At 35.1% G+C, this 24,251-nt stretch overlaps 1 protein-coding gene across 1 annotated transcript in view; it reads left to right on the forward strand.

The window, feature by feature from the left end:
• The window catches only part of NPAS3 (neuronal PAS domain protein 3), a 401,776-nt gene that overhangs the window by 89,871 nt on the left and 287,654 nt on the right, over positions 1 to 24,251 (forward strand). The window contains exon 2 of the mRNA XM_057385383.1: positions 23,950 to 24,032. Coding sequence (XP_057241366.1) covers positions 23,950 to 24,032 — 83 coding nt within the window. The remainder of the gene's footprint in view (positions 1 to 23,949; positions 24,033 to 24,251) is intronic.

Consider the following 24,251-nt stretch of genomic DNA (forward strand, 5'->3'; position numbering starts at 1 on the left):
TAGTGTGGCCTGACAACCTCTCCTGCACAGTCCACTGCCTTCTCCTGGCAGAAACCATCCTCCAAAGTGAAGYTTTGGAAAGGTTTTTCCATGTTCCTTTGAAAAACAAACTGCTTGAAGAAGAATGAGCAGCCTCTCTCCAGGCCTCTTCAGCTACAGATTGGTTTGTTTACTGGGAGGCTGGACATGGCTCCCACTGTCTCACTGGGAAGACTGGTGTCTCTATTTCCCTTACTTTAAGACTGTGTGCTCCCCCCTTTCCCCAGCTGACAGGGCGACCTTGGATGAGAAGGGATGCTTTTTCCTACAAATCCTGCCTTCTGGTGATTTTGATGATTTGCTATAAGGAGTCACACTTTCATTCTTTCCTCTGAGGACTGCWTGTATAGGTTATCAAATAATTATTCTGATGGTAGTTTTAAAATTAATTAATTAATTATTTTTAAAGAAGGCAGCTAGCTGCCACTTACTGCCTTATCCAGAAGTACCTAATCYAGAAGGCGTAACCTGAGCGCTCTTACTGAGTGTGTCCCTTCTAGCAGGCAGCCATGGGCTTTGTGTGAAATGGGCACTGAGCTGCGCTGGTGATRTGGAAATGTGGAGAGGCAAAAAATKAGGTATGTGGATATTTCAAGTGGTTCAATGGCAACTAACGGAGCTCTTGAGGATCAAGAATCTTGGATTAAGATGTCTCAAATACCTTTCTGAATCTGCTCTTAAATCCCTTAAAAATATGTTAAAATTTTACTAATGTATTAATCAGAAAGGCACTGAAACATGTTTATGTTACAAATTCCTAAGTAATTCCATCTAAGGCCTGCTCCATTTCAAGAAAAGCTTGTACTTACAAGCACTGATAGGCTGGAGCATAAAGGTGACAACTTAGACCAGTGTATGCAAAAAACTGAACGCAGAAATATTTCATTTGCAAGTTTTTATGCAAATATGTTTAAATGCAGTGACAATCATTTCCTTGTGAAATGTCTCTAATGTACACCTGAAAGTTGTGAGTGGAAAACCGTGTGCAAACTTTTCAAAAATCAGATCTTGAAACCAATGTTGATTTAAATATGAAGATAGGCTTTTATTTGTTTAAAATCCCATCATAAAATTTCTCAATTCAGTGATGATGACATAGCAAAATTCAGTATAAGATGAAGTAGCGAAGCTGCTCCATGTTATGGACAAGTGCAGAGAAGTTATTCAYATAAAGGCGGGTGTAAATTTGTATGACATCAGTGAGATGTCATACAAAAGATGTCACAGGAAAAGTCCAGATGTGCACTCTTTTCCCTGGTAAATGCCATGTAGTTAAGAATATATTTTATTTTAAGAGAAAGTGTTCTATGGTTTCTCAGTGATTGTGTGCATATAAGCTACCAAACAACAAGTGAAGTTCATGTTTGTTTTGCTCTAAGGGTACTGATTCACACAGCCAAACTCTTGTTAAGGATTATTCATTTTTATTTATTACTTTTTAAAGTTAATTTTTCTTCCTAAATGAATTAGATAAGAAGACATCAAAACTATTTTGCTTCTGAATGAGATTGCCCAGAAAGCAGAGTTTAATGCAACTTGACAAATCCACTTTGCGTTCTCACAGTTAGTTGATGTGGATTCATTTTCTTGAGTACTTCCAAACAGTTTCACTCTCAAGTCTGCAAGATTAAGAATGCATATGTTTAACTAAACAATACAGGCATTTTTTATCACTTTGAAATAGTACTTATTCTTTTTAAAGAATTTGACTGAACCTTGAAGTTATTATGGAACTGAAGACTCTTAACAGAGTAAAWGTAAGTACTACACACACACCGTTGAGAGATGGTTAACTAACTTCCTTTTGCAGGGATTTCATTTTCTGATCACTATTCACAGAATTTCCAGTGGAAGTGGGGCTTTTTATTTTAGCCAAATGGTAAATGTATCAATTGGATAGTTTTGAAAACTATAAAATGTATATGTGTGTGTTCATTCCAAATTACTTCTGGCTTGTAAGCATTTTCTTGGAACTCTTATACCCATAACAAGTTAAAATTAGGACAAAAACTCACTTTGACTAGAACCTGCTTTTGAAACTCAGGAAATAATATAAAGACAGAAACTGTAAATATTACTATGGCACCTGCTGTTTTTCAGGTGTTTATAACATAGCCATAAAAATTCACTCTGGGCTGAAACTTGGTATTTAAAAGTCTCAGCTCAGTAGGATTTTTAAATYAGATTTGGTTTAAATTAGCTTGACTCTCAGTTATAAAAAGGAGGGTGGAGAAAATAAATTTTAATGTGTCAAATATAATTTCATTCCTTCCTCTAGCTGAAAAACAGTTTTGCTTTACAAAGATATAATTTGCAGGCTTTTAGTCCATAACATGGAGAAGGGATTCAGGGTGTCAAAGGGGAAAAAGAGAGAGAGAAAGAATTACCATCCAAGAATTTGGCATTTGCAGATGCTTAATGTCTTATGTAAGAGCATTTACCATGGATCCTTACTGAGTCTTCATAAAACTATATCCGGGATATAACAGCATTTTTTTAATTGAGAAAACGTGCTTTCATTCAGTAAAGTCAGTAATTCATAGTTTAAGGTCTGTTTTGTCATATGTCAATGACTGGTGGATGAATTATGTTCAAATATAATTGATTTAATACCTTGTAACAGTGACATGAAAGAATCTGAAGCAATCTGGGCCCTCAGCTTCTTCGGTGTTTTACTGATAGCTAGATACCTACAATCCATCTGGCTCATCCAAAAAATCCTTCATCMTTCTATAGTATTCAATGTATATAAAAAACAAATGCAATTTTAATTAACTGAGGATCAAATGGAAAGGATGATATCATTTATATTTACAGTGCACTACCATTTGTACATTGCATATATATACATGCATATGTACATACCGGCATCTCTGCTTATAAAAACCATCAGTTGCAGCAGAACTTGGTAGATGGATGGGCTTAAATTTTCCAAAGTTGCCAGTGGCTTTGGATGCCTCTTTGCCCATACATTTTGGGCCACATTTTCATCTTTTCTGATAAAACACAGCTCCAGATGAAGCCTGTAAAATCTGTGCCTGCCAATTATTGTAAATCAAGCTTTTGCAGTGCAAAAAACTGACAAAGCAAAAACTAGAGAACAAATTTATTTAAATTTAGCTAGCAAAGATTCAAAGTGGCTGGTACTAATTTCTTTTAACATTGTTTGAATACATTGTTTGGTATTCCTTCTTATTTTTAACTCTATTATACAATAGAATGCATTACTACAGTGTTCCCTTCTCCCATCTGTTCCTCAAAAAGAAAAAAAAAAAGAGGTATGTAACATCACAAAAGGGCTCTTGGAAATGTTTATGCAAAGTACTACTTTTCATCACTAAATCAAACCTAGAGACAAGCTAGCTGAGAAAGTGTTTTCTTTTCCATATAGGGGCTATGCATAGTTTGCTTTATCAACCAATCCTGAAATGTGGACATTTTCAGTTCATCTTAGGGTACATAAATCAAGAGTTCTGCCTGATGTTCCATGAGTGATTAGCATTTAGTGATGTTGCTCTCATTGTGAGATATTGCCAAACCAMAATTTGCAAGTACTGGATGTCCTGAACTGCAATAGCATAATTTTGATACTTCAACCTTGGCATTAGCTCAGGTTTTGCTTTAAATTTAATTCTCATGTCAGTCCTAATGTGGCTATTTTACCAATAAACCAGACACATTTATTGTTTCTTTCCTTTTTTTCCCTCCTATTGTTCATGCTTTGACAGTTCCATAAAGTTTATTTCTCCCTGCTGCTTAGTGTCTTTTTATTCTGTTTGTTTTTCACTACTTCCAGCTGGGATATAGTTTAATGAATTATTTTTCAGTGTGTGTGATACGGCTTTTATGGCCTGTCTTTGGAGATTGCGATTAATACAATTTTCTTTTATTCTTTACCATGACCTGGTTCCCAGTGCTCAGCACAGTGATCATCATTGTATTAAGAATATTGAGATGATATTATCCATCTTAAGCCTGGAACATATTTTCATTCGTTCTAATTTCTTAATTTTCTGCCTGGATTTTTATTTTTAGTTTCAACCCTGTAATTTTTGTTTCTGTGCCAACATTTATTTTTTGTTGCAGTTGGATARGCAAAATCTCTGCTGTTAGTGAACTAGCCCACACAGTCATCAAATCTATACCTTCCCTGAGTAAGTGATTTTCAAGTGATTTGGCATCCAGGTTTGTTTAGGGTTTGTTTGTTTTTTTGTTTGTTCATGGGATTTGGTTGGACAGTTTTTTGTTTGTTTTGTTATTTTGGGGAGGATGGTGTGGTTATGAGTTTATATGGAAATTTRCATAAATCATTTGACATTGCAGCAAAGTTTGTACTCACCTCCCCAGCCATGACCAGGTACACACAAACTGCTAAACTCTTAATGGGGAGGAGATAAAAGCATGAAAGAAGAGGTGGAGAGACCACATTCAGCTTCTGGCAAATACATATCTACTGACAGATTTTTCAACATGCTTGGTAGCCCTCTCAGAGTTTTTCATTCAGACAGTCTGAAAATATTTTCTTCTTATTCCAGACTATTTTTTTTACTTCTTACARAAGGATGTTAGGAAAACTGTTCCTAACAGCTAGCTACCTTTTACAAGGAAAAAATGTGTAGAATCAGAATAGACAGTCCTAACAAGTTCTTTCATTCATTGTTTCAGAGACACATTCAAACCTGGCAATGAAGTATTATTAGGTTTGAGAGTTTGACTTCTAAGACTGGTCTGTGTTTCTTGCCTTGTTGCAGGAATAAATGTGCASCATACTGTCACTAATATATGCTTGTCTATTGAGAGCTGCTTTGAGACCACCAGCTTGTCTCATACTTCACAAGTAGAAATGTGAGCTCAACTCMAACTCCAGCTTGGTGTAAAAAGGTCTGCCAAGTATCACCAGTTCCTAGTTCCTTTCAAAATCTAGTTTCCTTCAGCTTATGAATACTGTAATAGGARTCTTTGCTGTCTTAAAATATACTTCCTTTTCTTCTCAGAAAATAATTGCAGTTCCATCTTTCATATTTGTATTTTTAAATGCTTATTCTTCCTTGGCAAATTAATTTTATTATTCTCCCTGCAAGTCCCTTCTGTAAGACCTAACTGTTAAGGTTTCCCAAAAGGAAACTGAGTTATTTGGACTTCCCACTAGCTTTCAAGGTTAAGATTGTCACTAGCTATACTGCTCTTCCAAATCTACACCTTCCATCTGGAGTGCTCTTTTGATTTCCCTAGTGCACTACGACATGTCCAAACKGGAATGAAATTATGGGGAGATTTCTTTCTTTGAATTTTCTTCAATAGTTTGCTAACACTAAATAATTTCCCTGAGAATCACTTTTATTGGTTGTTATTACTTTCCTGGCAATAGCAAGATGTGMTGTTTTTCTATGTCTTTAGTCAAGTGAAATCATCATTTCTTGGTTTAATGGCAGAGGTAATAACTCCTTACCTTAGGTACATTTCAGTTTCTAGTCCCATTGTCTCAGTTCTAGTTACAAGTCTTTACAGAAATTTGTACCATTAATACTTACATTTCCTGGGCTTTTTTATTATTATTTTGTCAACGCTGTCCCTGCCACTGTCATTATTTCAGTAGCAATTATAGTGCTTTCCTGAGCAGTAGCTAACTTTTTTTTCAGAATTACATCATAGRGTATGTAAATACAATATAAAAAGATACATTATCTACTGTGTGGTCAAAGAGAGTAGTAGGAACCATGAGTGTCAATTAARTAATCTACTGAAATAACATGATCATCTGTTCTCTGCAGTCTCCTTAAGCCTATCTAAATAAAGTTACTTTCCTGTGATACTGAAGTGATGATTGCAGAATTATGTTACTGTGAAGAATGACAGAGGCAGCAGAATGCTGTTGATAAAAAGTTCTGAAGTCAGCAGCAAAACAGTCTTGGTGGAGGCACAGCCCCTCTGTGTGAGGTTCAGCCAACAGAGGGAATAGGAAAGAGAGAACACATGATGATATACTGAAAATTTTTCCACAAATTAGAATATAGCACTGGATAACAGGAATACCAGGGMTAGATGCATCTTCATATGCTTTGTGAGTGGGAAAAATATGTGGTTTATTTTTTCTACGTATTTCTGAAAGAAATAGGATCAAAGTAGGTTTACGTCTTTCTACACACTRTTGATTGTTTCCAAGCCAAAGTTGACTTGGATATTGCTAACAGCCTAGTCCACAATTAACAGGTGTAGGAGGCTTTTTGTTTGTTTGTGTGTTTGTTACCCATGTCCCTTAACAAATTTGACAAACAAAACTGACCTTTACATCTTACCCATGTCCCTGAAATCAACTTTAAAGATAAGAAATATATGCTTACCATGTATTTTTTACTAGAAAATGTAAGTGTAAAACAAAAACTGGTCTACTTCATTTATCCATTATTGGGACAAGTTACATTAAAATTCTGAGGGTTTTCATTTTGTTTTTCTATTTACAGTACTTATACACTGAAAATTGGAAATTATTTTTATTTTGCAATTTAGAAATCTGTTATTCTTGTGTAGAGCATAAAATCATAACTTTTTTCTACCTTCAGCACTCATGAAAGGCTTTTTGTGTATTCAGTGTGTACCAAATAAATTAGTACAATATCTGCAGGCCATGCACAATAAAGAGCTTTTGAGCTTTCAAATTTTGCCATAAAGCCAGGTTGTAAGACATGTACTTTCTGTGAGTCAGAAGGCCCACTCACATGAATCAACTGATCTTATCTGCCAAAGTAAATAATTGAGTTAAATACATGAAAATAAGTCTCAAGATTAGAAACAAACAAAGAAAATGAGACTAGTCCCATACAGAAAAATTTAGTCACTGGTTTCTTCATGAGAGGTCAATTGACTTCTATCAGAAGTCAGGAGAGGTTGGTTATCTTCTGTGTTTAACAGTGTTTCTTTAGTTTCAGACAAGAATTTACTTAGTTCCCAGGGATTATAATTTAGTTATAGAGATAATTCCATACCTAACAGTTGCAGAGCTTTTATAATCAACAGTCCAGTTGAGATGTGACTTGTTTAATTTTAAATAAAATATTTTTTATTTAAAATAAAATATTATTTCCCATCGCAAAAATGTTTTTTTCTTTTTCCTTTCTGTCACTTGAAAGTAAAGTTTGTTAGTTAAGAAACTAGATCATTCTGTGTATTATATGAGTCACTCACTATTAATCTCACTTTTTCTGGAATTGGATTTGCCTGTTTTCTTTGCTGGTGGGAATATGAGTTTATTGTTTTGGACTCCTGCTCAAAGAGAGAGGGGGATGCTAGTGGCATAACTGGAGGGAATATTTTTTTAATCCTTGTTTGGTCCACCTTTTGGGATTGTTGAAGGACAGAAGATTTTTTTTTTGCCCCAACAGCACATGCTGTTACTTTTTTTTTTCTTCCCCAGCAGTGGAAATCACACTTCTGGAACTTCGACACATCACTGACTGTTAGAGAACATGGATTCCCTGTTTACTGCAGGTTCTTGAGTCTTAAATAGCCCTCCACTGCTTTTATTATACCATTAATTGCACTTAATGCAGCTRCATTTCTAGTACGCTTGACTAAACTCTGAAAATTAAGTAGAGGGTACTTTGTTATAAAATGCACTGTAATGAGCTCTGGTGGGACAGGGTCTGTTAAGTTTGAAATTACCTCAGGCTATTTCCAAAGGTCTTCTTAAAATAYTTCACATCAATAAAAGTTTGCAACTAGATAAATAGCCAAAGGTAATGTTGACAAGAAAAAAACCACAGCCCTGAAATATGTACTGGGTGAAATATGAATGTTTTTAATACCAAATTGTTACATTTCATTAAACATTTATTATCTCAAGTAATTTGTTAAACAGAAAGTTTTCAACCTGGCAGTGTGTAAATTTTAGGTGTTTTGGTTTACACAGTTGGTTTTATGCATACTCTTCTTGCTTTTGGTTTCTTAATCCAGACCATGCATTCATGAAACTGGAATAAATTTAGGTCTCCCTCTGGGTTTACATAAATTGGTTCAAGAAGGGGTCACACCTCTCTGTGCAAAAACCATATAAGAACTGCTGCAACTATTAGCCAATTAGCTCAATGTTACAACTAACATCCTGTACTGAGTACTGATCTCTGGTATCTGCCTAAATAAGTGACTAATACRCCTTCAATTACCCCAGTGTTCTTCAGCTATATGTCCGCTGTAATGCTTTGTGGCTAATAAAATTTGAGATTGACTAATTTATTGGGTAACTATACCAAAATATCCAAGTACTCCTTTATATACTCATTAGAAATGGTTCCAAAATGAATTCTCTAAAGACTGAGTGGAAAAGTCTCCCTGGGATCAGCATTGCTGAGTTTTAGATACATTGGTAGAAATCATGTGGAGGATCTTCTGTGGTTTTAGTGCAGCAATTTATCTACATTTTGTCGTTAAACTTTAAGCATGAAGTAATTAGAGGTCCCCAAGCTTGAAATTAATGCACCTGGTTTTTTATTCCTTAARTTGACTACATACAAGCCTGCCAAGCTAAGTATTTGACAAATGTAAGTTGTATGTTTCAGCTCCATGCCAAACTTTCAAATAGGGTAAAAACTGTTTCCTTTTGTTTTGAGGGGTTTTGAATGTAGAAATGGGTAGGAAGCCTGTCTGCTACTGAGGGTCACTCTGCAGCCTATTGTGTTGTGCAGAAATATTCACTAGTCAACAATCAAGTACACTGTGGCCATTAAGTACTGCACCTGTTGTCCAGATGGACTAACAATAAACATGACACAGTCAATCATGCTTGCAGAATAGGGTGGACAGAAGGCTTTGGGGGATGTTTCCAGGGTCTTCCTCTRTTTATGTAGACCTTTACATCTATACTATTATGTGGTTGGACATATCTGAATTAGTGCATTTTAATTGTGGAATCACCCTGGAAAGTGATTCCAAGGGGTTCCTTGGAGTTTTGTGTTTCTATWAAGTTTTAAACTGAAATGGCAGCTCTCTTTATTAACTAAGAGGATTATTATTTGACAAAGAATGGAACAACAAATTTCTACATGTTGGGAAACATTAAATGCCATCAACGTTGTTCTAACTTTAAATGCAAATAAAGCTTACTCTCCCTGCTAAACTTCATCTATAACAGGATATTTTTAGAGCTATGAATCATTTATTAGTTTCACTAATTTTATATTGTGACAAGTTATTGAACACACAATTATGTGCAGTACTGCAATACAAAATGGAGAATCAAACTCACTTTCATTGAATAGCTTCTTTATAAAAGGGTTTGGGAGCAAAAGTACTTCAAATGTCAGAAAAGCCCATATCCCATTTCTCTTCTCAGAACATCCTTTATTGGAAGAGCAATTCAGAGAACAGAGAGATTTAGTGATTTTACTTGAACTTGAATAGGCACATACCCTGCACTCTATTTTAAATATGTTCCTTGCTTGATTCAGTATTTAAAATACGGTGCTCAGTTTACCAGCATGCTTGCTTAAATTTAAAAAAACAGTATTTTTTTGATTGATGTAGGACATACTGTAGGAATTGCTAAAGATCTACTTCAGTCTCAGTTTTTTTTTAAATAGTTGTTAAATATTTATTTACTTTTTGGAAGTAAATGGCTAGAGAAAATGCATYGTGTTAAGTCATTTCCAAAGGTCCTCTTATGTTTTATATTTAAAACTCAGAAAGCTAAATAATTTTAATTCAGGAAAATGAAAGACAAAATTCAGAAATAATTAATAAATTGGTTTAAATATTTTCAGGAATTGCCAAAAAGGCTTCATGCCAGACAGTAGTTTTTGTAAGTTTAATGCAATATGATGGGAGTATCATGCAAGAGCTGCCCTGATATGAGTAAAAAAGTAGTTTCAAACTGGATAGCCAACAGATAAAAAAGTGTATGATTAGAAGGTGCAGATATTTGGTCTCTTGTCTGTTGATAATTACAGGCAAGAATGTCCAAATTAAGCATATTTTCTCTACTTGAGAAAAGTGGCATCTACTGATGCCACTTCCCATCATTCATGAGATTCCAGAGGAAGAAATAAGCATAAATACTGATGACTGGGACCATGTGAACCTCATGAAGTTCAGCAAAGCCAAATGCAAGGTCCTGCCCTTGGGCTGTGAAAATTCCCAGTATCAGTACATACTGGAGGAATGGATTTATTGGAGAAAAGCCCTGCGAAGGCCTTGGGGATCCTGGTTGATGAATAGTTTGGTATGAGTCGTCAATGTGCACTTGCAGCCCAGAAAGCCAGTTGTACTCTGGGCTCCATCATAAAGAGCATGGCCAGCAGATCAAGGGGTTATTTTCCTACTYTGGCTCTTATGACACCCCACCTGGAGTACTGCATCCTGCTCTGGGGTCTCCAGCACAAAAAAGACATTGACCTGTTAGAGTGAGTCCAGAGGAGGGCCATGAAAATTCAGGGCTGAAACACCTCTCTTGTGAAAAAAGAATGAGAAATTTGAGGTGGCTTAGCCTGAAGAAGAAAAAGTTCTGGGAGACCTTATTGCAGCCTTTCAATGAAGGGGATTTATAAGAAAGACAGGGGAAGATTTTTTTTTTRCCAGGGACAAATTGTCATAAAATAAGTTTGATTAACTGTATTCTTCTCCCTGAATTGTCTCAGTTACCATTAGTAGTGCTAAGCTCAGGCTGTAACCTGAGGAATAAAAGAGGAATAGGAAAACTCTAATAGGACTTTTTGCAGGATCCTAAGGTGGAGTCTGTTGTCGTGCCAAGGGTTCATAAATCCATAACAGGAGAAGGGGCAATGATTTTAAACTGAAAGAGGGTAAATTTAGATTGGGAATAAAGAACAAAACTTGTATGGGAAGGGTTGTGAGAAAATAGGCTTTGCAAGGAAGCTGTGAAAGTGTTCAAAGTTAAGTTGAGCTTAAGYTGGGCTTTGAGGAACCTGATTAGGGAAGGATGGTCCTGCCCACAGCGGGGTATTTGAACTAAATTATCTTTAATGGTCCATTCCRACCCAAACCATTCTATAATTCTATWAAAAAGATTGATGGATTGTTTTGTCCATAAGCTAGTGTTAAACTGGTTTGTGGATTCACTATCACACTAAGAGAGCTGGAATTCATAAGATGACATTGACAAAAATTGTGATGTTTTGACATCATAAAAACATCTGATTCTATTTTCCAATGATTGTGGACTTGCTGGTGTTTACCAATGGGCAAAATACTCTTCTATGTTGAGACCAAAATGTAATTATTGCCAACATGATGCAATAAAATACAGGAACCAAAATAAAAAAATTGGTCTGAAATATGTTTTCATTAATGATTATGCATTCCCTGCATTTACAATATGTATTCTAAGGAAATAGAATTTTAAAACTGATATTGTGAATTGCATTGTGACACTTGATTTGCTGTTTTTGATGATGCATGGAATAGTATACATTCACTTTACTTTCTAGCAAGCGCTGTTTGAAGAAGAGTTTAAATATATTGCTTTCCCCAATGCAGAGAAATTATTATTTTTTTAGGTGATTAACCTGAAAATAAGGGTAGGTTGCAACACTTTGGAGCTCCAGTATCAATGACAAACAGGCAAGAGGTTATCTTCCCTTTGAGTTCAGCCCTCAAGATGAGTTCTTGAAACTTTGATGGAATGAATAGTAGCATCTATGGTCTGTGATTTTAAGAAATTTTTAACATTTTTTAAAGCTCCCTTCCAGACAGGACTTTTTGGAATAGCATACAAGGGTTTGGGGACAGAATTGTGTGTTTAGTGAGTAAATTTAAATTGTTCAGCTATTTCATCTTAACAAATATCTGCTTCAGTATTTTTATTCCCAGCTATGTTGCTTCTGGAGTTTCACATGCCTGAGGAAGTGATCCATTTCACCTCCCACAACACAGCTTTGGGTCCTCTGATCATAATAAACTGYTTTTGTGTAAGAAACTTGTGTGTGGCTGAAAGTGCCAATTCGAGTMAGCTGGTGTGAAATAGGAAAATTAAGGAAGAAAAAAGAAAAGTGTGGAAAGCAGAGTTGAGGTAGTGTAAAAGTGGAAAATATGAGATGGAAAAAAGGTGTGCTGAGACCATTCCAGCTTTTTTTTGTACAATGGGTTTTTGTTCATTAGCTATTAACAAGTTAATTAGGGATTAACTAAAAAAATCTTCTTTACACGCAATGTGTTTACACAGCAGCATAAGCTAGTTTAGGAACTGGAGGCAGCCCAGCTGTAGTAGGACAGAAACTGAAAAGTTATTTTATCTTTCTTCTTGGGAAAGTTTCATAGCCTTTTCAGCACAGCTAGACCATATCAGTGGCCACATTAATCCATTTACAGCCATTTTCATTGTGACTGTAAAGTCAGACCCTTAGCTCAGCTCAAAGTACTGTGTGCCAGTGGTTCAAAAGGATATTTGAACCCCACAAAACAAATTAGCAACGCCTGTGTTGTGCATGCAACTGCATGTGAGCAGTTGAGTCCCTTTTGTCTGGTTAGCTCTGGTATCAGAGATACTCAAACGGTCATAATAAGAGCCAACAAATTAGTGAACATAAACAAGACACTGCTTTAAAACTATGCTTTGATTATCCCTAATCTTAGTCTCAGTTCATATTCTACAAAATATTATTTCYTTTATTACAAATGTTTTGATTTTCAATTTCTTCCACTCATTTTTTCTTTTAGTCATAATGTTTTTTTCTGAAATCATTCACCAAAATAAACCTTTCTCTTTGGAAGACATTTGTCCATGAGCTGTCAAAGCAAGGTGTCTTTTCCTCTTCCAGCTATACAGGTGCCTCTTCATTCCTCAGGTTCCTCCTCTCCTGTAGCAGAACCACTCAATAGTATGCGAGAATTATTCTCAATAAGTTTGAAACAGAATTTTTCAGTGATACTTTTGAAAAATTTGGGGCTTGATAGTTTGCTCAATTTTGCTCAATAGTTTCTTTTTTTCCTCCACCTTGTTTGTAGGGAGAAGTAGAATATACTTTGCAATTATATTGCATTTGTAAGGTAAAGCCTTTGCATTGAAAGATAGGTTTGTCAGTATTCACAGAAAACCTGCTGCATTTCTGACTTGTACAACTACAACATTGTTGAGTGGAATCTTTTCAAGTAAATTTCTCAGATTTTCAGGTATTAACAAAATAAGATGTTGTTTGATTTACAGCAGAGAATTTAAAATAAGCCAAAATGCCCTTAAGCTATCATATTCATAACAAAAAAATATCAGGACTCAAAGTGCCTTTCAGGAGGTTGCTAAAAGAAATAAGAAAAATAGATAAACATTATCACGGATTACTTGTTAGTTGTTCTGCAGGATGAATAAAGGTTGTGGGTGACTGACAAAGAAGTGTGTTCACTGTTGAGTCAGAGTAGTCTTCATTCAACTGTATTTTAGTTTACATTTCATATCATATTATACTCTAAGAAGAATAGTGTTTTCCATTTAAATTAACAAACTTGATTTGCAAACTACATAATTATGTAAATCTAGCTCTTCAGATGGACTAAGCACAAGAAATATGTTTAAGAATTAAAAGGTGTTGTTGGAAAGCAATAAAATATGAGCAGAATTTAAATAACATTATTTCAGTAAAATTTCAGCTCATAGACTGTTGAATTATTGTATGAAGCAAGTTTTTCTCTTTACAGCAAGTGCATACATGTATTATATTTGGTTTGGTGTATGCATATTTAAAAGTAATTGTTGAAAGACTAAGTAAATGTAATACATTATCAGTGTAATTGTAAAACTTTTAAGAAAAAAGAAACAAAAAATATATTTATCAGTGCTAACAGAAAGTGAGAAAGAGCTGGTTCAAAGACAGTGTTATCTTGCAAAACAAAACTTTGCTCCCAAAGTCAAGGTAACCATCTGTGTCCATGTCYGATTCAAGTACTGTGTGGGGAATGAATTCTGATGCCTGTAAGTTCATTTGCTAAATACTAAAATATCTGTCTAGAATAACCCACTGAACTTTTATGGTTGAAGTGTCCAAGATATATTTTGAATGGTGAGTGCCTTGCTTTTTCTGTTATAGCAGGACAGGCTTGACTTTTTCAGGTAGCGTGTGAATCTTAGCTATGATATAATCAAATAAATGTTTTCCATCACTGCAGAAAGAATCTTGAACTAAATGAATTCCTGATGCTAATAAATACAATTCTGGTGAAGTGAATGTTGTGTCTACACATATTCTCCGTGGCTGTAGAATTTGCTACCTGTTTTCTCACTTCTAAGCTCTCACTCCCATTACTATTCTGCCTATCTTCTGATCAAACTTCTCTTATATTTCCCTGCTWGGCACTCTCCAAAGGCAAAGGAAAGTGGACGTATCTCACATGACTATTTAATAAGATTATACTGTAAATGAAAGGGGAAACACCAGTTGTTTGCCAGAGCTGATAATAATAACAGAAAACATGCTAACTTTTTTTCTAATTTATTTCAAGCTCATTCATCAAGAACTGGATGAATTCTTTTAACTTKAGCAAAGATTTAAATATGATATCATATTTTCAATAAAGATTTAACTCTTCTTCTTACTAGTCACTGGGATTTCCAAGAGATTCTGTTTCCTTAAAAACTGCTGAAATGCACTCTTACAAATAGTATTGCACTTTTATATGTACRTATTAAAAACCCAATCCAAAGTGCTGAAAGTGCTGGAAAATCTTTCCCACAGGGGCTTTGGATCAAGATTTTTTTTTTAAATAAGCAGCAGTGCTTTTGAAAAGAAGCAGTTTCATCTCCCACTTGTAATGACTTAACCAGTATTCTGAAGTGTCTTACCACATCCTCTGAAGACTGCTTCATTAAGACTTGGGGATTTCCAGTGCAGCTTATGCATGGTCATTTTCCAATCCTCAACAATTCTGAAATGCTATTTTATAAGGGTTCTTGATGAAAATTTCTAGAGAAAAATTGAGATACATTTGCTATAGGTTTAAAAAACTTCATGTGCTTCTACTACAGATGTTCTTGGTAATCTCCTTAAATTTCTTCAGTTATTTTTTGGAATCACCAAATTCTCAATAATTGCATTTTCTTACAGTCTTACTTATGAACAGACAGAAGCCACAGCTGGAAGACAAGTAAAAATAATTGACCAGTGGCACAGTTGGTTCTTACCAGAATCCTCAGTTAATTACATGGTTCAGTTTTGGCAGCTGATAAGGATTTCTTCCCTGAAAATGTGGATTGCAGACTTGTACCCAGTTTCATTTCATTTATGAATCTTCATTTAATCTTTTCTGATTACATCACAGAAAGGAAAAAAGAGTCCACAAACAAATCCACCACCTACAATGTCAGTCATAAAGATAAGTCTGTAGAAGTAGTAAAGCTCTAATGTCACCATAGAACCAGAAGCAATTTTGAACAGTTGGATTCATTTCAGTATGTCACTTACTTTGGTAAAATAATGAAGCGTTACTCAGTAATTGTCTGGTTATATCATAGCTGGATTTTATATTCCAGCAGTGGATGTGGCTCCTACATTTGCCAATAACAAGATGTATTTTCAAAATTTTGTGTTCATTTAATATGAGTGCATCTGTTCTAGTTCAGTGTTGTTCTTAGCTGGGAGCAGGGGGGGCAGTATTTACTTATTCTTTGATAATAAGACAGCAAAAAGTGAGTATGGCAGAAGTGCAAGTGATCAAAACCCATGATGGCGTATGTCGTTTGCAACTGGGTTTTGTTTCTCACTTGCTACCACGCAATGTTCTGAAATGAATTTAAATTACTGTTATCAAATGAAAAATTTGTCTGATTTTTGGTGTATGATACTGAGTGTTGAACATATGACCTAGTTCAGTAACATCTAAAGGTGTTAGTTTCTAAAATTATGATCCACTTGCTGTCAGAAGAGGTTATATGTATTTCTTAAGGAATTTCTTTAGTGGGTGACTGTAGCCATATAGCAAATCGTTGGCTTCCTATGGACTTGGCAGGGATAACAGAGCCCTCACAACATACAGTACCCTAACCCATTAACAATGGAATATTGAAATCTTCAAGTACTGTGGATATAACAATGGAAGTTCAATGAGAAGCTAATAGAAATAATACTAGTTATAAGATATGCTATAAATCTTATTAAATCTTTCCCTTATTCATTTACTTTTTTGTTACCACAGATGAAATAAGTATTTTTTTTGCCTGCCAGGTTGTGCATTTTTCCACTGAACACTGAAAAAATTAMGTTTGTTAAAATGATGCGGTGACCCCACCAAAATCACAGGAGAAGTATAGAAGGGAAAGAGGGCTGTGTGAGAAAGCAGACCTCTGTATAGGAGGGTCTGGTAAAGGGAAGCTGGATATGTTTCAGTGTTAGTGAAAACAAGGAAGGATGTGAATTACAGTGTGCCAATTTTCAACACACCACTGTCTGAGGCATAAAAAGGCAATTGTATTGGCTCTAAGGAGGAGCAGCTTGCCTGTTTTGTTCACAGAATATTCTGAAATAACATTGCCAAAATTTAAGACAAAAAAAAAAAAAATAAGGGGAAAGATAACTAAGAAAGATTTCTCCTTGACTTTCAGAAATATATTATACCTTGCTTCATGTAGATGGAACAGCTTTTGGTCGCCCTGACATACTAGTGGCATATGAAAGCCCTGTGGATGGATGGAGCGTTAGATTGGAAGTAATAAGGTTGTGCCTGACTTACCTCCGCATTTGTAGCAGATGTTACAAATGTCATAACATGAACCTTTGGGATCAGACTGGAAAAAAAAAAAGCAAGRCAACAGATGTAGGCCTCTTAGTTTTACCAGCAAGTATAGTCTGACACTATATAACACTGTTCTGACTTGATGTTAATACCCTGTCCTCCTCCTGAGAACAGAATCAGTGACACTAGCCATTTCTGTCGCACTGGAGCTGTAAAGGGGTGACAGCAGTTTTCTTTTCAGAGGAATTTTGATACTGGTTTAAAAATAAGACAAAAGAACCTTACTCCRGTAAGGGTCTCACTGCGATATCTGAATAAGATATCCAGACTCATTACTCATTTCTTCATGAAATTGTAATGCATACGTTTTCTTCTGCTGGTAGAATCTCTCAGAGTGGGCATTTATCTAAAGCACTGATAAATTCCTTGGTTTTAAGCCCTTGATTCACCCCACCTTTGTGTGTCCCTCTCCCTTGCCTCACCCATCTGTCTCTACTTCATCTCTTTTTCTTCCATACTTCTGTAGACTTTTTCCCAAACTCTTTACAGTGGTTGGATTTCCTGGGAAGCTTCTATTTCACTTTAATTATTTTTCTTCACCTGCTATTGATTTTAATTGAAAGTATCTGTTCTTTACTCTCTGTGTTGTCCTCTACATGATGGAACGTATGAAGTTATTAATTCCCTCTCCTGTTTCTCACTAGTTTTTGCCAATGTTCCTGTATTTCATGGGAGTGGAATAAAATTAATGCAGGAGTATGGGCCCTTGTATTTTTCTCCGTGTTCTTCAATTTAAAGCAGGGGTGATTCTGTCTGCCACATCACTCCCTCAGGTGCTGCCATTCTTGAACTGGAGGCTTAGCCCTCTCCCTGAAGAATTTCATTGTCAGGGAGAAGAGTGGGGGTTCTCCCATGAGGAATTTTAATCATCCTGTCTGTAGCCCTTTTGAAGGAGGCACAATAGTTCCTATAGTAACTACTACAGTGTGGGAGAAAGGCCAGTGCTCCCGCCCCCAGCCACAGATGGAGAACTCTCTTTGCTTAGATGACTGGAAATTCTTGCACAGCAAAGACTTCATCCTTTACAGTGAGCAGAAAGAAAAATCTCTGAAATAAACTCTTAAAATGTACAAGTATGTGTATATTTTAACTAAGGGAAAGTTCTAGTTATCAAGTACAGAACACAAAATATACTTATTCTTTTGTTGGGGCTTCTAATTTTTAGAAGTTCAGAAAAAGAGGGAAAAAAGAGACATTTAGGACTTTAGAAACTTTTTCTCCTCCTCCCACCCACCCTACCCCCACCCCTAAAGAACAAATCCTGTGGGAAGGAGCAGACCTATAAACCAAATGAAAATGGGAAACGAATAGGCTCCTGAAACAGATTAAAACTTACACTACGACAGTCACTTACCTAGTTTCTTTTTTTTCCATTCATTTTGAATGTTTCTTAAAGAAAAGACATATTATGTGTCTTCAAATCCATCGATTCCAATTCAATTAATAACTGATAAAATATTTCTGCTTTTTGGACAACATTTTAATTTGATCAGTTTTAAGTTATTAAAACTAAAAAAGCTATTAAAGATAGTGTGAAAATATTAAGTATCTTGAATTTGAGGAGCAAGTTTTGCTAAAAATTCTTTTAATTTCTAGAGGTTCGTCATAGATGAACTATTGAAAAAATAAAGCACACTTGTAATTGTATTACATAATACTTTAATTAATTAAACAGTACATTCCTGACAACTAATTGGTTATTCAATGGAAAATTTAGGATTACTTTCTCAACCATGGATTCTCCAGTAATGAATTCATGTTCTTTACCAGTGGCCAGAAGATGGTTATCTAGAATATTAGGCATTCTTGTATGCAAAATATATAGATTTTGAATGCTATTGTTAGCTTTGTAAGTTGATTATCATATATTGCATTATGCATCTTACATGTAGTCCTTTGTGACAAATTTGTTCTGAAATTTTATTGATACTTCATTGGTAATGACACAGTATTAATGATTCCCATAGCTTTAATAAACCAAGACAAAATACCTTTCCACATATGTTGCAGCTCCATCCAAGATTGATTTCTTCTTCCCATCTGTGAAGGTGGATGAGAGACCTAAATTTTGGATCATATGATGGCTTATGGTGAGGTAACTGGTGATATAGTTTAATTTCTTTGGATACCCTTTCCAAATCAGAGGGCAACATCTCTGCTTACATCATGCTCTTGGTCTCTTATCTCACTTTAGATCAGTGTCTGAATATGCATCTTGTATACGTGATGTCCTCAACCTCTCAGGAGTTCTCTCTTTGATTTCTTTCAAAGCTTAGAATCAGTCTTAAATGTGATAGCGAGGAGCAATCAATGGGAAAAAATGTTCACCAAAAGGTATTAAATATTAAGTCAGTATTTTCTAAAGAAAAGCTTCTGTGGCTGTTATCATGCAGAAATACTGGAGTTTAAGGTTGATTACACTTCATCCTTCCCTGAAACTGAATCCTCTGTTGTTCAGTTTAGCCCCACAGCCAGTGTCTGTCCTTTCTAAAACACAGCTTTTAAACATTTCCAAATTTCTCATTATATCTCACAGAAAAACACTAAGATTTCAAGATGACATCACACATCTTGCTGTGAAACCACCTTGATTGCCACATTCACCCCCATTCTCTTTCATGAACCTTGGGAGTTGTTCATAGAAATAACAAAAGATATATTTTCGTATAGAATCTGCTCTACACCAAGGCAAATATATTAGAAATTTTATTGACATTTTTATAGATCCTTTTTTCTACTCAGAAACAAAAAAAAAGAATATTTAAAAGACTGTAGCCACACTCATGCTGGACCATTCTGCTTCTTACATTCTCTTGTCTGAAACCACCATGTATTTTGTGTATACGTATTGGGAAAAATATTAGCCAGCCCTTTGTGAAGCTTCTGTGCAATTTGCCTGATATGGGTACATATTTTATGAATAAAACTGCTAATTTTCTTTTTTTTGGTGGGGTGTTTATAAACTTTCATATTTATGTAGATCTGCTCAGGCTTTGCTAATTAAAGTCTGCCAATAGGCAGTCATAATTAGAGTTCTTCAAGATGAGCTCTGTTTTTTCATAATTCTTCAGACGGCAGATTGTCTAAAAGGTTGTAGCACAATGGCCCTATGTCCACCTCTGCTTCGAAGTGCACAAAATGTTCTTAGAAAAATACACAAAATTAAATAAAAAATATAAGGATTTTGAGGCTAACTGAGAAAAGTCTTTTAGGTAAATTATGGTAAAGGGAAATGAATTCATAAGTTCAGTATACTTTTTTTAAACTATTATTAAAACAACAGAATTTAAAAACTCTTGGTTTGAATTTTCCAAAACTTTCCACAAAAGCAATTTATGTTGAGGGGTATCATACAAAGTCTCACAAAAGCTTTTTCAGGGAACTGATTATTGTTCTCATATTCTGCTCTTTCTTTCCTAGTGATCAAAGAATACTCTTTCTGCTTTATTAGAACTCTCTCTTCACTTCTAGTAGTAGAAAGTCTTTGGTCTGTGCTCCCACACCTTAGAACTGCATTTAAGAGGAAATCCTCCCTCTTCAGGATGCATAGAAATCTTTGTTAGGCAGTCAATATTTTTTCTTTTCCATAGTTTCTCACTTTTTGTAGCACAATTACAAATGCTCTTGAGGTTGCATTAAGCATGCTTAGACTGCCCCCAAGACACTCTGAAAGGAAGGTGGTTCTTCCTTCACCTCACCCATAGTCACATTAGTCATTGAGGGAGGAAATTTAAAGAGGAATTAGTGAACAGATAAAATTTTTTTGTTATGGAATAATCTTATGCCTGGAATAGAAATGTCAGTTTGGATATTAAAAGTCCAATGCTATGGAAAGTAAAGCATTTTAGAAGACAGATTTTTCTGCACCAGCACTACAAAATGAAAGCAATCTTTCTATCTGCTCATCACTATTACCAATCAATCTTTAGTACAAATATTGTTTCAACCAACTTTTTGATTAACCACCACAAGTGCATTCAAGCAGTAAACATTATCAACTTAATGTAGGCAATATAAAATATGACCATGAAAATGTCTGAGATATTTGTTCATACTGCTAAAATAGGAGAAGCTTGGAAGAGTTTAACCTGGGTTTGGAACCTGTTTCCATTGTGATCCCCTTCTGCACTTTGCTACACAATCTTCAGCCTTCTCTACATCCTAATTTCCCCTGCTTCCTGTAACTCAAAAGAAGAAATTTATTTCATGCATTCAGTATTTCGTTTCTGTGAAGAGTCTGCATTTTAAAGGATATCCACATTTTTTAAAAAATATGTGCATCCACACCTTTAGGTCTGTGAAGGTTGTTGAGGTACTTTGATTTATAGATGTTGTGAAATAAATCTTAAATCTCTTGCTTTTCAAGTTTTCAGTGAGCAGCTGAGCTGTGGCTGCTGATGGTTCCACCCACAGGGTGAGAGATTTAGATGACTGGCTGTGCCTTGTGTGATGGAAGCCAGTTCAGTATTTATAGTTTAAGTTTTTAAATTTTAGAATAAAATAACTTTGGGCTTGCTTTTTAATCCAGCCATTTCAGTCTATGTCTTCCTTTCRTCTATTGTCAAGCCAACAATTCATTCAGTACAAATAAGAGGTTTTGAGCTCTGACTGGACTGTGAAATTGCCATGTTTCTGAAAGGTATCAATGTGATATGCAATTATATGCCCAAAATAGCATAATTCTTCTGCTGCAAATAGATATTAAGAAATCTTGAAAGCTTAAGTAAGTAAAATAATGAGACGATGAATCCAGATGGTCAAATTTAAGTTTTCCTTTTTCTGTATTTGCCTCAATGTTCTTGTCTCATTCCTCAAAATAAAAAATGATAGTTATGGAAATGCATGAAATAAAGTATATATTCAACATCCATTCACTTCTCAAAAAGGGATTGAGAAAGTTACACGGAAACATCAGAAACCAGAAACATCAGAAACCAGAAACATCATGGTTTTCTGTGTAACATGTTATTGTGGTTGTAAAATTAGGAATTGTCATTACAACCCCACCCAAGAGCAAGATCATAAATCCAAGAGTTTTAGGGCCATAAAAATGTCAGTGAATTGAAGTAATGAAAGTACTACAAGGTATTTGTCTATGTGTATACAAGCCACGAGGATGCAGTCATTGATAGAGGATTTAAGAGACAAATTTTAAAGCTAAGATTCGACCCTCTCTTGTTTTCTTAAAGTCACTGACTTTAAAGTAATTTCATTTGAGGTACAGAACTGWTTGTCCCAAGTGTGAAGAACTGATGACTTACCTGTGTCATCTAAGGTCCAAGATACTGTTTTAAAGTGTTGCACTGACTTCAGGCATTTCATTCAAATTATACTTAAATGCTAAAAGCACTGCAACTGACATCATAGGATTGGATTCAATGTGTAATGGATACAGTTTAAAATGGTAGAGGATGGTAATGGAAGGGTGTGGCAGGAAAGAGGAAATTAATTGAAAGGTAAATTCCAAATGGTGTGTTCAGAGTGTGGAAAATATAATGCAGTCTAGAAAGAAGAACAAAAGGACCTAAAGGATTTCAGGGAGGTTTTACAGGTTTACAGGTTGGGGTTTTTTTGGTCTTTATAATGCTCTTATGGAGATTACTATGAAGCGATGCCTAGCAAGCCAAAAGTGAATTTGTTTTTTGAAATAACCATACAAAGCATTGTGCTGACAGCAATCATGATGGGAATACTGAAAATCTTTACAGTGCTATGTATTTTGCATAGCCCCACAAYTAAAATTAATCTCAGAAATATAGTCTTGTATATTTTTCTTTTAAGGTGCTAGTGTCTATGTCCTTGAATATGGAAAAGAGGAAGACTTAGAAAATACCAGCTCTACAGCAGTCTCCATTTGTAATTATGAGCTATTGCCTGAATCTATTAGCTATGAASCCACCTGTTTGCCCAGTATAAATAGCTTAGAATTTCCTGCAAGGAAATTACATGAAACATCAATAAGGAATGATATTACATTTTCAGGTCAATATGACTATCATTACTTGGAATTTATCTTTTCCTGCTGATACCATGTTTGGCAGCCAGTATCGTAGAAGACTAAGAAATTGTTGCTCTGTATTTTGTTTCCATTGGTGTTAAATTAGCCTGTTCAGTAATGGCAGTCATTCATTCTGCTTGTTTTACTGTTCTTGATATTTCATTTTTCTTATCACACACTGTAAAGACAGCAATATGTAAAGATGAACTGGGCTGTGATGGTTTCAGAGGCATTAGTCCATCCGGGTCTTTGGATGTAAATGCTTTTGTACACACTTTAGAAGTGTGCTGAATGAACTTTGTCTCCTCTCTCTGCTTTGGATATGCCTGGTTTTGTCACTAAGACAGGAAGGGAAGCTTGCTGCAGCCCTGTACTGTCTTTTCCATGCTCTAGCTTTCTCTAATTATGTGGGAAGTATAAGAAGAAACCTCAGCTTGCAGTAGATGCCTACATTTGGTTATGTGCAGACTTAACTGCTGGTTTTGTCTTCATGAGAGATAGAGTTTAACAGAATATTCGTTTTGTGATTATCAACTTTTTTGTAGTCACTGCTGCCTTTGAAGCATAACCACCTATTACTCACTTTGTATTTTTAAACTATATAATTTAAATGTAGAAGCTGAACTTTCAAGTACCTTTTCCAGCAACTAGCATTATATCTGGGGTACTGAAATACCTTTCTACACTGAATAGAACGTTGATATAGATGTATTTACAAATGTTGCCTTTTATATTGTTGTGTCTGTTTTATTTCAGTTTCAAATAATAATGTCCAGATAAACCTCTCAGATAAACTAGTAGAATAAAACTCTTRATTCATGAGTAATATTTAGTTCTTATCCCCACATTGCAAAACATTTACACTATGTGTAGCATCTTTTTCAATAGTGTTTTTCACTAAATTCTTCTTGCTTTCATCACCATGAACCTACTGGGATTTGGGATATATCTGAACAAACAATTTCCAGATTCATTGTACATTTAAATAGATTTTTTTAAAAAATCTATTTTTTTAATGTTTTCAAATTTAAGCATGAAATTACATACCAATTTTATATACTATGTAGAAGGCAAAGCTTAGAATAAAACTGGTGCATTAGGATGAAAAACATTTAAATAGTTAATGTCAGTGACCAGGATGCATAAGAAATGAATGTGCAGACCTTGCAACATAACTGTTTTTCATTCAGTTATAGGTGCCCAGCGCAGGAGAAGTCCCAGTGCCCTTGCCATTGAAGTATTTGAATCACACTTGGGAAGTCACATTTTGCAGGTAAAAAAAAAATTGGCATTTCCAAGAAAAATCAAAATAACTGCCTAGTCTTATTTCTACCAATAATTTGAATAGTATTGTTGTCAGCACTCATATTAATGAGATTTTAATTTTTTTTATGCTCATATATTTCTTCTGTTAAAAAGTCCATAATTTGGACAATGATGAAAGGGAGGGAAAGTGTTTTAGCTGAATCACAATATTTTTTTCTTTAGAACT

This window comes from Malurus melanocephalus, unplaced genomic scaffold (genome assembly GCF_030028575.1).
Source record: "Malurus melanocephalus ecotype Western Australia unplaced genomic scaffold, MMel_1.1 scaffold_0, whole genome shotgun sequence".
NCBI lineage: Eukaryota > Metazoa > Chordata > Aves > Passeriformes > Maluridae > Malurus > Malurus melanocephalus.